The 13,402-nt window shown below is 41.6% G+C and overlaps 1 protein-coding gene across 2 annotated transcripts in view; it reads right to left on the bottom strand.

Annotated features, from left to right (window-relative positions):
* The window catches only part of SORT1 (sortilin 1), an 82,471-nt gene extending 72,583 nt beyond the window's left edge, over nt 1–9,888 (bottom strand). Inside the window, exon 1 of one of the 2 annotated variants that reach the window (XM_039460835.2) lies at nt 9,518–9,888. In XM_039460835.2, the coding sequence (XP_039316769.2) occupies nt 9,518–9,826 (309 nt within the window). In that variant the 5' untranslated portion in view covers nt 9,827–9,888. The remainder of the gene's footprint in view (nt 1–9,517) is intronic. The other variant, XM_039460834.2, reaches the window with a different exon arrangement.
* Nucleotides 9,889–13,402: the final 3,514 nt, after the last annotated feature.

Below are 13,402 nucleotides of genomic sequence, written 5' to 3'. Positions count from 1 at the left end.
AGTCCAGTTATGTAAATAGCACATTTTTTTACCTTTTAGATATGGGATCTCACTATGCTGCCCAGGCTGGCGTACGGTGGTTATTTACAGATACAATCATAGTGCCTTACGGCCTTGAACTCCTGGGCTCAAGCTATTCTCCTACCTCAGCCTTCCAAATAGCTGGAACTATAGGTGGGCACCACCACCTCCCCCTAAGACATATATATATATATTTTTTTGAAGACAGTATCTCGCTCTGTTTCCCAGGCTGGAATGCAGTGGTGCAATCATAGCTCACGACAGCCTCAAACTCCTGGGCTCAACTGATCCCCTCAACTCAGACTCCTGCATGGCTAGGGCTGCAGGTATAAGCTACCACACCAGGCTAACTAAAAAAATTTTTTTAATACAGATGAGGTCTCACTATGTTGTCCAGGAGGGTTTCAAACTCATGAGCTCAAATGATCCTCTCGCCTCAGACTCCAAAACTCTTGTGATTGTAGGTGTAAGCCACCCTGCTTAGCCAGGGCTGATATATCTTAATCCACATGCAGTTCTTGTGAGTACCTCTAATAATTCTCTAGAAATATTAGAGATATAAAAAATAAGCACATGTACAAATACTTAAGCATCTAACTGGTAATGTGTCAGAAGCTTTGTAGAGAAAATCATTACTCAACAAAAGAGTATACATTAAATTCCACACCATCTCTTAATCTTCACAATGACCCTAAGAGGAAGATATTAGTACTCCCATTTCACAGATGAAAAATCTAAGGTTCAGAGAGGTTAATTTGTCCACGGTCAGCACTGAAGTTTGAATCCAGGTCTAATACCTGAGATCCTGTTCTGCAAACCACTGCCTCAAACCACCATCAATCATATTAACAGAAGTCTGACATAATCGCAAAGGTTTAAAAAGGAAGAAAACCACTACATACACGTCTTACATTTCTGCCAATCTTGACTCACTTTCATTCTTGCCACCCCCACCCAAGCCTGCCATCCAACTCTGCCAAATGATAAACCAAATGCATTTATGCCTCATCCGCCTGCTTTAATACATGTGCTGCTGAGGGTTTGGCTGGGGGCTGAAGCTATCAGGATCACCTGGCTGACAGGCGGGCCCCATGGAGGCTGTGACACATCAACAGATTTGTTAAGGAATTATGCAGATCATACTCAGACACAAGGTTTCAAAACATTTTCACATGTATCTTCTCTTCAAAACTTCATGATAATCCTCCATTTTATGTGATGGGAAACTGAGGCTTAGAAAGGCTAGCTGAACTCTGTCGAGGGTACTATGATCTTGAGGAGCAGAGCAGAATTCACAACTATAATTACTTATAACTAGGGTCCCGTAACTGCCTTATCCGGAAGCAAATGCATTGATTTCAACACTCATATGAAATACTTCCAAATGCAACACCATGTTAGGACATCTGTGTTCTATTCCCAGCCCTTGGCCTGTAGGCAAGTCAGCCAACCGCATCAGCAAAAGGGCTCTGACCAGCTAATCAGCCCAATAATCCATGATTCAAATGGTTAACCACATTATCAGCAAGAGTTCAACCTTATCCTTGTTCACAAATGTTCAGAAAAATCTGTTCATAGGCAACACTGTCTTACAGCTCCTGGCTTCCTCATGCCTTGCCTCACATTTTTCTTCAACCAGGTCCAGAAGTTTAGCGGTGTCTTTTGGAAACATTAGCATTCCAAGTATAAAGGACAGTCTGCCCTGCCCTCTGTTCTGCTTTCCTCTGGAACCTACGCGTCCGAGGCCACAGCAATGGCCAGCCTCTGAAAGGGGAGCTCTTCTTGGCTCCCGATTTCTACCTCTGGTTCCTCCAGCTTTAGCCTCGTGTCTAGCACTATCTGTTAAAACTCTTTCACAAGTGAGTCCTTTTGCCAAACTCACCACGCACATCTCTTTTCTCTTTCCATCCCCCACAAAAGAGCTTTTTTTTTTTTTTTTTAAACTTCCTTATATGTTTTCCTGGAAACCTCAGTCATACTCCCTATCAATTACGTCACGCTAAAATAAAGCTTCTATTGACCATGCCCTGAGCATATCTTGGATTTTCCTACTTCCTTTGTGCCTTTACAGAGCTCCCTAAAAATCACCTCCACTTTGATTCTTCAGCCAGAAGGCCTTCCCGGAACACTGCACTGTACTGGTCAAGCCTTCTTCTAAACTCCTAGTGAGATATCTCTGAACACCTAACCTAAATCCTTAGGATAGCCCCAGTGCTTCGCTTTGTTTATACACAGGTGGGGACTCCACTCAGGATATGGCAGGCAGCTCAGTAAGTGCCTAAATGAATGACATCTATATAGCACTTTAACAAAACACATTGATTAAACTCATTTGATCCTCCAAACAATCCTAAGAGCTGCTGTTCTAGTTTTAAAAACAACTGTAAAGATCAGAGAAGTCAAGTGATTTTTCCATAATCACACAGCCATGAAGCAACAGAGCCAGGACCCAAATCTGGGTATTGAGACATCTCTTTGGAATTTTGTATACAACATATCTATGTTTTGTATCCTTTGTGACAAATAGCAAGTAAAAGATAAACATGATTTAAACTAACTTGTTTCTGGGAATTATTGAAGTTAATACAAATTTTCCTCCTCAGTTCAATTTCTCCTGGTCCTTTAGGGCAAGTGTATTGTGGAATGAGACTTGCAAACAGGCTTAAGTACATTATTAGAAAGTGTGTGTGTGTGTGTGTGTGTGTGTGTGTGTGTGTGTGGACATACATAAAGAACAAAACTCTTATCAAAAGCAAACATAAGAGAGAAGAGATAGTATTCATAGGCCAGAGAAGAAACATACATGTATTTTCTTCTGATGAAAACAAATCAAGCCAATTAATCCCATGTAAGTTTCTACAAGTGAACATATTTATGGGGGATCCGATCATCTCTTTTCAAACACACAGGCAGCCAGGATGAAGAAAAGCCCCAGTTTTGGCAGAGTATTATAGGAAAGGGAAAAAGAAAAAATGAATTTGTTGCTATCTATTGGGTTTGGACTATTCAAGCTAGTAGCTTTTATTACCATTAGATTTTTTTTAGCCAACAAGGAATAAACGATGAAGTATTACCCCAAAAATAAAAGAGACAGATGTCTTTCATAACTATATGAAAAAAAGTACTCCTGCTATCTTTAAGAACACTCATATTTCACTGAAGCGAGTTCTGGAGGTGGTAGTAAATCACCCCAGATGTGAAATCCATGCTATGTTCAAGTTTGACTGGGAGTCAAACAGCCACGGTTTGCTTCTAAATTTGGAATCAGGCAGTAAACATTTGTGATCCCAAACTCTGGCCTCTATTCTTCCCTATAAATCACAGAATTTTTAAAAGAAATTTTAAGGCTACCCCAAAACTTCTCATGTTGCAGATGAGGAATGGAGGGCCAGAGACTAAAACACAAAATAGAAAATAAATTACATTCACAGAAAACTTCCTTAGCAGAACACGAAAGGTTCTGAATGGAAGGATTTTGTTTTTACTGTGGTTTCCTGAAACTGGGTTTGGGGACAGAGAAGGAAAAATAAAAATAGCCTCAATCTTTCATCTAATAACCTTCATAGGTATGAGGAATCTGTCATGAAGATTCATTCAACCAAACTATCTCAAAACCACACATTACTAATCCCACTTTGACTATAGTCACCATTGAAACAAGAAGAAAGCTGCCGATAAATGACTGAAATTGATCAGCTTGTTCTTCAAGCCCCATTAATCCTCAAATCCACCTACATACAAATCACTGAGATCACACAGTGGGAAGAACAAGTTTTCACCAAGTTTCTAAAAACAGGAGTAAAAATGCAATAGAAACACTGATTACAAAAGGGGAGAAAGGGAACTGAAACTTGTAGAAATTTACAAATGCATTACTTAGTTCATAGTATTGTCAGAACCACTGCCATAGTTTTTTTTTCTAGAAAAGCTGTATTTTTAATTACATGTCAAATGTGATGGCTTTGTTTGTCTTAATATTAGCTCCTAATTATATAAAACATCTGAGCCTCATTTCTCCAGCCTCAAAACACAGTTCACTTTCTGTAAAAGAAATTAAGGGGTAGGATTAGGTAGGAAGGAGGGGGAAGAACAAATGTGACTCTCCTGTTCTGACCACTACAACTTGGTGCTAAGCACTGCCCACCATGTGATGGTCACACAAGGTAACAGGCCAACTGGGACAAAGTTGGGGAGCACAGACTCTGCCGTCACCCACTGAGAAGCCAATGCCTGTTGACAAGAGTTGATTGGAAACTGGCAGAGTGCAGAAGAAACTGTTAATAGTATCTGTAACCCTGACATGAAAGATCTGATCAAAACAGCAGGATGGAGAGACTATTACTGTTATTGATACCACAAAAAGAAAACAGCCATTATAAATTGACCAGAACATAAGCCTTCTTCCAAGTACTTCCACAAGCAGACATGAGACTCAGATTTCTAATTAAAAATCACTGTGCACAGAGCCAAATATTTGAGTCAGCAGTGAACTTACCTAATTGTTACACTGCATTCCCTTGGAGCCATCTGTCATACCTGGCTAGCTTTCTACTCTCATCCCAACCAAACTTCAGATGAAGATGAACCTTTTCCCAAATAAATTACACTTCATCAAATCTGCTGATACTTTTTATTGAAATCTCCAATGCATAAGTCAATATCGCTCTAGGGGCTAAAGGTCTGACTACACATTGCATGGGAGAGGACTGATTCTTCATGAGGGTTTCACTCACTCTGCTCGACCAGTACCAAGAAGGAGATCCTACAGAGTTCCTACTCCTTGATCCAAAAATGAATGGAAGAAACACAGTTCAAGAGATTATTAAATAAGTTAGATGGTTGGGGGTGCTGGAGAAGGTAGTATTAAGAGAGGCCAAGTATTGGAATAAATGAGGCAGTTAAGAAGTTCCGGGGCATTAAAGGACTGACCTTCAGACTTCCGGGTGTTACAAAGGTCTGGCAATCCACAACAACAGACAGAGGGCCTCAGCGGCAGCTCCCTAAAGCCTCTGACAGGCACACTCAGTCCTGTCAGCTTGGATTCAGCCCTGCCAATGCCAGCAAACAAACACATGCATTCTTCCCAGAGCTGATACCCCATACAACACGGCCTCTCTACAGGGCCTGTTTATTTAAGAAGCCAGATGCTTTGATGTTGGAGTAGAAGTTGGGAAGTTATGTTTAAAGAAGTAGTTAGTGACAGGAGCAGAGGGAGGACAGAAAATAAGCAACAGTTCCTGGCTTTATTCACCATAAGTTTAAAAAGTTTTAAGGAAATTGTCAAATGGGCTGTACAAAGGAATGAGAAGTAAGAAAATTATGTCAGTCACCACCACAACTCTGGCCAAGGCATTTCCTCAGTTCCTTTAAGACAGTTTCATGCCTCCCCTCAAAGGGGTGCTTACAGCAGAAATGTTTTGAAGCAACCCAGCTTAGCAACCAACATTAATAAAGTCTTCTGGGCCTGCTCAGTTTCACTCATGTACAAAGGTTATAAATGTCATGAATACTCCAAGCAGTTGAAGGAAAGAATCAGTTAAAAATGTGGCATGAAAGCAGTTTTCAGTTCAATGCAAAAGGAAGACTATTGAGTCTAAGAAAAGAGCATTTATAAATGATTCTTAATAATAGCTTAGTGAGTGCTAATAATGTGCCATTGTCCTAATGAGTTATTTCATAAGGTATGTATATATTATATAACACAATGTGATATGTTGTATTACATACTATAACTCATTACGGCATAATACAATGTAATGTAACATTACATTATATATGTATATATTAATATGTAATACAAATATGCATTATGTAATATAATATACGTATATGTATATATAATTTAACACACATGAATTTAATTCTATCACTCTATGAATTAAGTACTCTTATCTTCACTTTACAGATTAGGAACTGAGACACAGAAAGCTTAAGTAACTTACCCAAGATCACACAGTGATATGGCCAGGGTTTGAATGCAGGCAGTCCAGACAAGGCAGTGGTATACTGCCTTCCCATGATATGTCAAACCCTTAGCACAAAATTAGACAGAATAATTTCTGGAAAGGTATAACTATTTATCCTTCTCCTTTGTTTTCTTACCATCCCTTTTGCTTTTTTAATAATAACCAATATTTTTTTATTTCCACTTTTTATTTCCATGAGTCTATCACAGCTAATTTATAGTATTATAACCAGAAAGGAAAATGTTTTCCTCTCTGCCTCAACTCCTAAAATAGAGCACTTACTCATTAGAACTTCTATGTGGAAAATATATACTGCATGTAATAAACCCAATACACTTGAAATATACTTTAAATTAACAGATTGAAAAGAAATGATATGGGAGAAAAACCTTAGAGATAAAAAGGGAGGCTTGGGCAAAGAGAAAAACCTGTTAGATTTCATGGACAAAGAAGCCTTAGTGGTCTTCAGGACACCAGTCTCCTAAAACCATAATGTAAATGCGCTATCACATTTTAGCTTTACCACGCTTTCTTAAGAAGACAGGTTAAATGCTAATACAAACATAAGCCACAAAAACAGGCCTAGTAGTTTGCTACAACCTTCTGAGGCTTTTCATTCTCCAGTCTAAATGATCTTTTCTTTGCATCTTGGCACCCCCAGCATCTAGCACAGATCTAGGCATTTGGAGGGCATTCACATACATGGATGATATGAATTAATGTGGCTTGAAATGAACAGCACCAAGTTAAAAGAAATAAGAGAACCATGAACTTTTGATTTTTCTTGGGACACAAATCTTGTCATATTATATAGGAAAAATGATTCTAAGAGCACTTTCCTCCCCCAGTTGTACAAAGTATACAGTATCTCCGATAAAAAGTTGTTTTGTCATGCTGATACTTTTATTTCACAGTTTTATGAAGAGTCCCAAAATACTAGATCTCTTTAATACAGGTCAGGATTCTTTATGACTTCTAAAAACAAATAAATAAATAGAACAGGCTACTACATAACAATTCTTGGTTAAGGAAGTGGTACTTTACTTAACCATTTTTAAGGTTAAGGATATTAAACAAAGGCTCCACCTTTTTTCTTTTTTAAACCAGCTACAGAAAGGATGAGATCTCTGAAGAAGGGATCACAGACGATCAACAAGTGCAATTTTTTTTTTTTTTTTTTTTTCTGAGACAGAGTCTTGCTCTTTCACCCAGACTGGAGTGCAGTGTTGTGATCTAGGCTCACTGCAACCTCTGCCTCCTGGGTTCAAGTGATCCTCATGCCTCAGCCTCCAGAGTAGCTGGGATTACAGGTGCATGCCACTGAACCTGGCTAATTTTTGTATTTTTAGTAGAAACAGGGTTTCACCATGTTAGCCAGGCTAGTCTCGAACTCTTGACCTCAAGTGATCCACCTGCCTTGACCTCCCACAGTGCTGAGATTACAGATATGAGCCATGGTACCTGGCAAAAATAGCTATTTTAAATAAGGTGACTGAAAAATGACTGGGAGAGAAAAGCTAAAAAAAACAAAAACAAAAACATTAGAAACAGCTAAATGAAAGAAATAAAAGAAAATTTCTTAAAGAAGGAGTGGTTTTAGTTTGGCTCGTCCATAGATTTGGCCTTAGAACCCCTGAGCTAGTTTTCTTAACCTCTTGCTTTGGAATCAATATATTACAAATGACATATCAATTCAAACTAACCAGGAAGACTCTGACTCAAGGAATAAACCAAGGCAGGGCATAGTAGCTCAGGCCTCTAATCCCAGCTCTGTGGAAGGCTAAGGTGGGCGCACCACTTGAGCCCAGGAGTTCAAGACCAGCCTGGGCAACTGGGCAAAACCCTGTCTCTAAAAAAGAAAAAAAGAAAAAAGAAAAGAACAATTAGCTAGATGCATGTGCCTGTAGTCCCAGCTACTTGGGAGGCTGAGGTGGGAGGATCACTTGCACCCAGGAGGTCAGGGCTGCAGTGAGATGTGATCACACCAATGCATTCCAGCCTGGGCAAAACAGTGAGACCCCATCTCAAAAAAATAGTAATTAAACAAAAATTAGCTAGGCATAGTGGTGCACACCTGCAGTCCCAGCTACTCAGAAGGCTGAGGTAAGACCCTGAAAAAAAAAAAAAAAGGAGTAAATCTAAATCCAGGAGTAGCAGCAGACCTAAAGTTAGGTCAACCAGCAAGAGAAGAATTTCAAATATGGAATAAGAAAGTTGTGTCCAGCTGGCTCAAGGAAGTGGTCCAGCATAAATTAAGCATCAGTGTTGTAAAGCCTTTCTCAACCCCCCACTGTGAGAAGGCCGTCTATTCGATTATTTTTATTCTTTCTCATCAAGTAGGAAGACTTCCTAGTACTCATTCTACCCAATCTGTCCCACCCTTCAGCACTAGCTTGGCCTCCTTTATACAGCTGCTGCTCCAGCTGCACTAAGCACACTTATTCCTGAATACTTGTGTCTTGTGTCCCCAGATCAGAGAATTCTATCACAGGTAACAAGTATGGTCCAGATGACCAAGCAGTCCAAGGGGAAACTGAGGCTTAGCTGATATTGAAATGTGGTTACAGAAGGACAAGTGCAGACACAGAGCCTTGGCCACCCATCCCTGCCCCCAAGTGCAATTCATTCTCTTTGAAAGAGGAAAACAAGCCAGCAAAAAAAATATAGAATTGAAAATGCATTATGCAAATGTAGCTAGCAAGGATTAAATTGTTAATTACAGAGAAAAAGGAGAAAGATGCCCAAGTTGTGCAGAAGCAAGAAACCAGGACTTTTAAAATAACTGGTTTTGTCAATCCAGTAGTGTGCAAAGGTTGAGGTTGCTTGTCCCCAGGGACAGAAATACCACAATTCTGAAAGTCTTTTGACCGAGAACTGGTGCAAAGCAGAATGTATGCAATTCCTTTCTTAAGTATTGAAAATCTTATCACCACAGGATGTAGACATGCTAGTCAGGGTTCCGTACCACGACAGAAGGTCAAATCTGGAGTAAGAGAGATCACGTAAATAGTGCCACCTCATTTCCAAGCTAGTCCCCTTAACTATCAAAACACACACGGTGACCCGACCGCTGCTTCTGGCCTCCTGAACTCCCGCCTCTCCACCCCGAAAGTACTGATCCAGAGAGGACACACCTTTGCTTCTGCGCAGCCCAACTTCTGCAACCGCTCAGAGTTAATTACTCCTTCAGCTTCCTGGGGCCTAACAGCTTTACTGGGTCCTGATTATTTATACAGACGGAAAACAATGACGCTCAAGAGATTTTGACAACTTAAAAAAAAAAAAAAAAAAAAAAAAAAAAGAATGCGGTGGAAGTCTAAGATTGCCTCTCCTGTGACGAAACACAGCCCCGCCGGCCGCCCGGGCCCGACTCCGCCCGCCGGGCCGCCGCAGTTTCGGAGCTGCGGCCCGGGGGGCGCGAGCGCGGTGGGGCCGGGGTCTCCTTCGGGAGTCGCGGGGCGCGCGGGCCGGGAGGGGAGCGCGGGCGGCACCTCGAAACCGTGCGGCGCCCGGCCCTGGCGCCCGCTCACCTGGTGCGTGTTGTTGGCCAGCTTGGCGACGAAATCCCGGACCCGGCCGCATTCCTCGTCCTCGCCGGGCGCGCTGCGACGCCAACGGCCGCCGCGGGGAAACGCGCCCCCAGCCGCCGCCGCCGCCCGCAGCCCCCAGCTCACCCCGATGGGGCCGGACCAGCGCGGCAGCGGCGCAGCAGGCGGCGGCGGCGCGTCCAGCCGGTCCTGGCCGAAGGTCGCAGGCGGCAGCAGCTGCAGGAGGAGAAAGAGGCCGAGGCCGTGGGGCCGGCGCAGGAGGACGGCCGCAGCTCCTCGGGGTCGCTCCATCGCCGCCGAATGCCGACGCCGCCGACACCTGCCGCCCGGCGCGCCCGCCCACCCCCGCCGGCGCGCGCCACACCCCCGAGCCGAGCGCGGCGCTCCTTGGATACGCGCGGCCGGGCCTCTCCGCCCCATAGGCTGGCCGCCTGTCCCTCTTTCCCGGCCCACTCCTCATTGGCTCGCGTCGCCTCCGGCTTCGGGGGTCCTGGATTCGGATGCCAAGATGCGGGACTGATTGGCTGGAACGTGGCAGAGACTGCTGAGGTCAACCCCGCCTCGCCCAGCGTCTCCCGGCCCGGCCGGCGGAGTTCACGTAAGAGCTTTTCCCACCTTCCCGCCGAGCCCCGGGCTCCTGGCGCCGCGACCCCTCGTCGCACCTCTAGCGCCCTCAAGCTGGTGCTGTGTTACTTCCCTCCTGCTCCCCAGAGACACCCCTAAATTCCTTCGGTGAGGCAGAGCCTGGAAAATCTCCCCCAGGGAATCCCTGAGCTCGCTCAGCTGGAAAAAGGAGCTCCATCATGAACCGGGGCTTCAGGTTTTTATAAACCCCGCTCATTGGAGCGCCCATTGTCTGCTAAGCAGCCCCCTTCCTGCCAAGAAGGTGAATGCGAACTGATGTGGGTCACATCCTGCGGAGACAGACATCAGGACATCCGAGACTCCTGCAAGCCTGAAGAATATAATGGTCTTTCCACACGTTTGGCCTCTCGCCTTCCTCTTCTTCGGGGAGTAGGCCAAAGGCGGAATTACAGGTTTTCCAAGACTTCGAATGTAGCTTAGGCATTAGGGGAAGGTAGAAGGGGGCAAATGACCCAATGCCTACTGTTACATGATCATTTCCTAGATGCACATTTACTTTACCGGAATGCCTTAGCTCTGCAGTGAGAGCTTCGCACAAATTTGGTTCCAGTATGATGTCCTCTAAATTAACACCCTAATCCATCTCTAATGAATAAAATAAAACCCCTACGCTGTTCCCTTTACTGCAGAAGCTGCACACACAACTTCTACAACACGTAGTACAGGTAAAACCAGTTCCGAATCCTTAAACTGACTCCGTCCCTTTAGAAAGCTAGAAATTGTTGAGTAGAAGAAGTAGCAAATAGAAAACTACCAAATATGCAAATCGTTACTCTCAAAAAAGTAAAGATGACTTTTTAACTATACACTGGCCATAAACCCAAATGAGGGTAGTCATTGTATAGCAAAATGATACAATGCACCAACCCAATATTTACATTAAAATACTTCTAGTCACGTTAACTGTCAAACGAAAAGACTTAAGAATTTATAAATTTTTCCAAAACAACCATAGTAAGACGTGAGACGTGAAAAATGTTTTTGAATGCCGTCTGAGCAGGAGAGTAAAAACACAAGAATAGTCCTTTAAGTTATCAGTTACTGGACTGACAAGATAAAGCTGACGAAAACTGGTGAATAATTTGTTCCTTTCATAACTATCAGATTAATTTAAAAAATAAATTATTTAAAAATCTATGCGAACTATGGGAGTAGATCACAAGACAGTCAGTTGCAGTAGCATGTGATTAGGTGGGGGGAGGAAAGGGGATTATAAAGGAATATTTCTTTGTTTAGGTGACACAAAGATGAATGGTCTATTGTCTTACTGTCTGAAAAGACAAAAACAACTCAACAGTGCCATCTCCTGGAGAAATTACCAAATACACTTACGGTACTTACATATTTCCTTCCTCAAATTGTATCAGCTTCGGGGGACATGGTAACTTGCATATGGCACTGAGAAAATGTTTGAGTGAATACATTTAATATTTCACTTTTCTTTTTTAAAATCAGAAACCTTAGGAACTATATTTCATTTTTGTCTGAGACTGGCATTAAAGTCGCATTGTTAGTTTTCCTTTGTAAAAGGACTAAAATAGATAAATTTATCTTATTACTAAAAACCATACCTTTCAGGATACAATCTAATAGCAGAAAGATAACATAAAACAATTACACACCATGAAACCATTGCTTTTCCTAGTAAGATCACTTCTTTGACCTAAGAAAGCTTGTTTTAATATTCTACCAAAAAAAAAAAAAAAAAAATCAAAGTTCTACCTCTTTGAAGAATGCCAATTATAATTATAGAAGGTAAGAAATTTACTGTTTTACCAGGTAAAACACAAATACATTGCCTAGCCAGTGGGAAGGAAAACAATTTAAGGTGAGGCAAACAGAGAGAGGTTAAGAGCTGTTCCTTAGTATTTGGGCTTTTTTTTTTTCCCCCTGTGAAATACATGTGATTCAGAGACACAACTCACCTCTCCCAAAAGCAACAAGGGCTTTATCCATTTCTGCATTAACCTTGAGTTAAAAGGGAATATTGTTTGCTGTTTGGCACTCCCCACAAGAGGTTTCACAAGAGTACAGATTCTATCATTTTAACAGCTCTCTGCCTGACGTCTGATATACTTCTTGGCATATAGTAGGTAGATGCTCAATAAATTTGTTACATGAATAAATATAAACTGAGATAGGATTTTCAGTGGCATTTTCTATTAGGATTTAATAAAACAACGTGATCTTGAGAGAAACAAATGTCCCAATCAACATGCTATATTTAATAAGAGCATTAAAATCACTAGAAGTCTGTGGAACATTGAGTAGCAATATACTATAGTTCTCTACTTTCCTTATGTGTTATTCTAGGGCAAAATCCCTTTCTTCCAAATGTTTCCTGTCATTGCATTATTGAAATGTATATAAATACAAGTTGTTTTTTGCTGAATGAACTCAGCCTACTCAAATAGTCATAATTTATTAACATTATAAAGTACAACTTCCTACACATCAATACACCCAGAGCCCAGCAAATAATTATGGGGTCCCCATTAGTGAATTAAATCAATTCTGCGTGGATTAGCCATGTTATAGACAGTGCAAGTACTTTTCAAATCTCCAGATTTCCCTATTACTCAAGAGTTGGTGATCTGAAACAAGAAAATCTGAGCTGTTCGAGTCCCAACAGAACAGCTTCATTTTGTGTGTCCATGGGCACACAGCCTTAGATTTTTCATCTGTAAGTAGTGATACTGATACCATCTTCCCATGGTCATTTTTGAGGCTGAGATAGAATGATTCTTTAAACAATCTTAACCAATCATAAAATGGAAGCTCTAATGGGGGAAGTTCATAATTCATCCCAAAGTCTAATGTAAACTGCTTCTGAATTTTAAAATTCTCTTACTGATATGGCTGAGATTTGTAATTGATTGCCAGTGAGGCCAAGGTCATTAATTTATTTTTTAGGCCTTCACTTCATAAACAGGGAAATCTGTTTCCAAGTGTCTATCAAAACCCGAGAATTGGAACAACACTATTGATGGCTTATTCCAACCCATCAATGTTTTGAAAAGGACTTCAAAACATGTTGACGGTCAATTAGTAGCATCTCCTTATAAGAAAATCAGCAAAAATACATGTTTGCTCAAGAAATTACAGAACGAAATGGATTTACAATGCTGTTAACATCTATTAACCACTGGGAAGAACTGGACTAGTACATTTAACAACACTAAGGGATTAATGGATATAGTTTATTCTGTTATAGACCATCAC

Source organism: Saimiri boliviensis, chromosome 11 (assembly GCF_048565385.1).
Source record: "Saimiri boliviensis isolate mSaiBol1 chromosome 11, mSaiBol1.pri, whole genome shotgun sequence".
Taxonomy (NCBI): domain Eukaryota; kingdom Metazoa; phylum Chordata; class Mammalia; order Primates; family Cebidae; genus Saimiri; species Saimiri boliviensis.
This window is presented reverse-complemented; position numbering and strand designations above follow the sequence as displayed.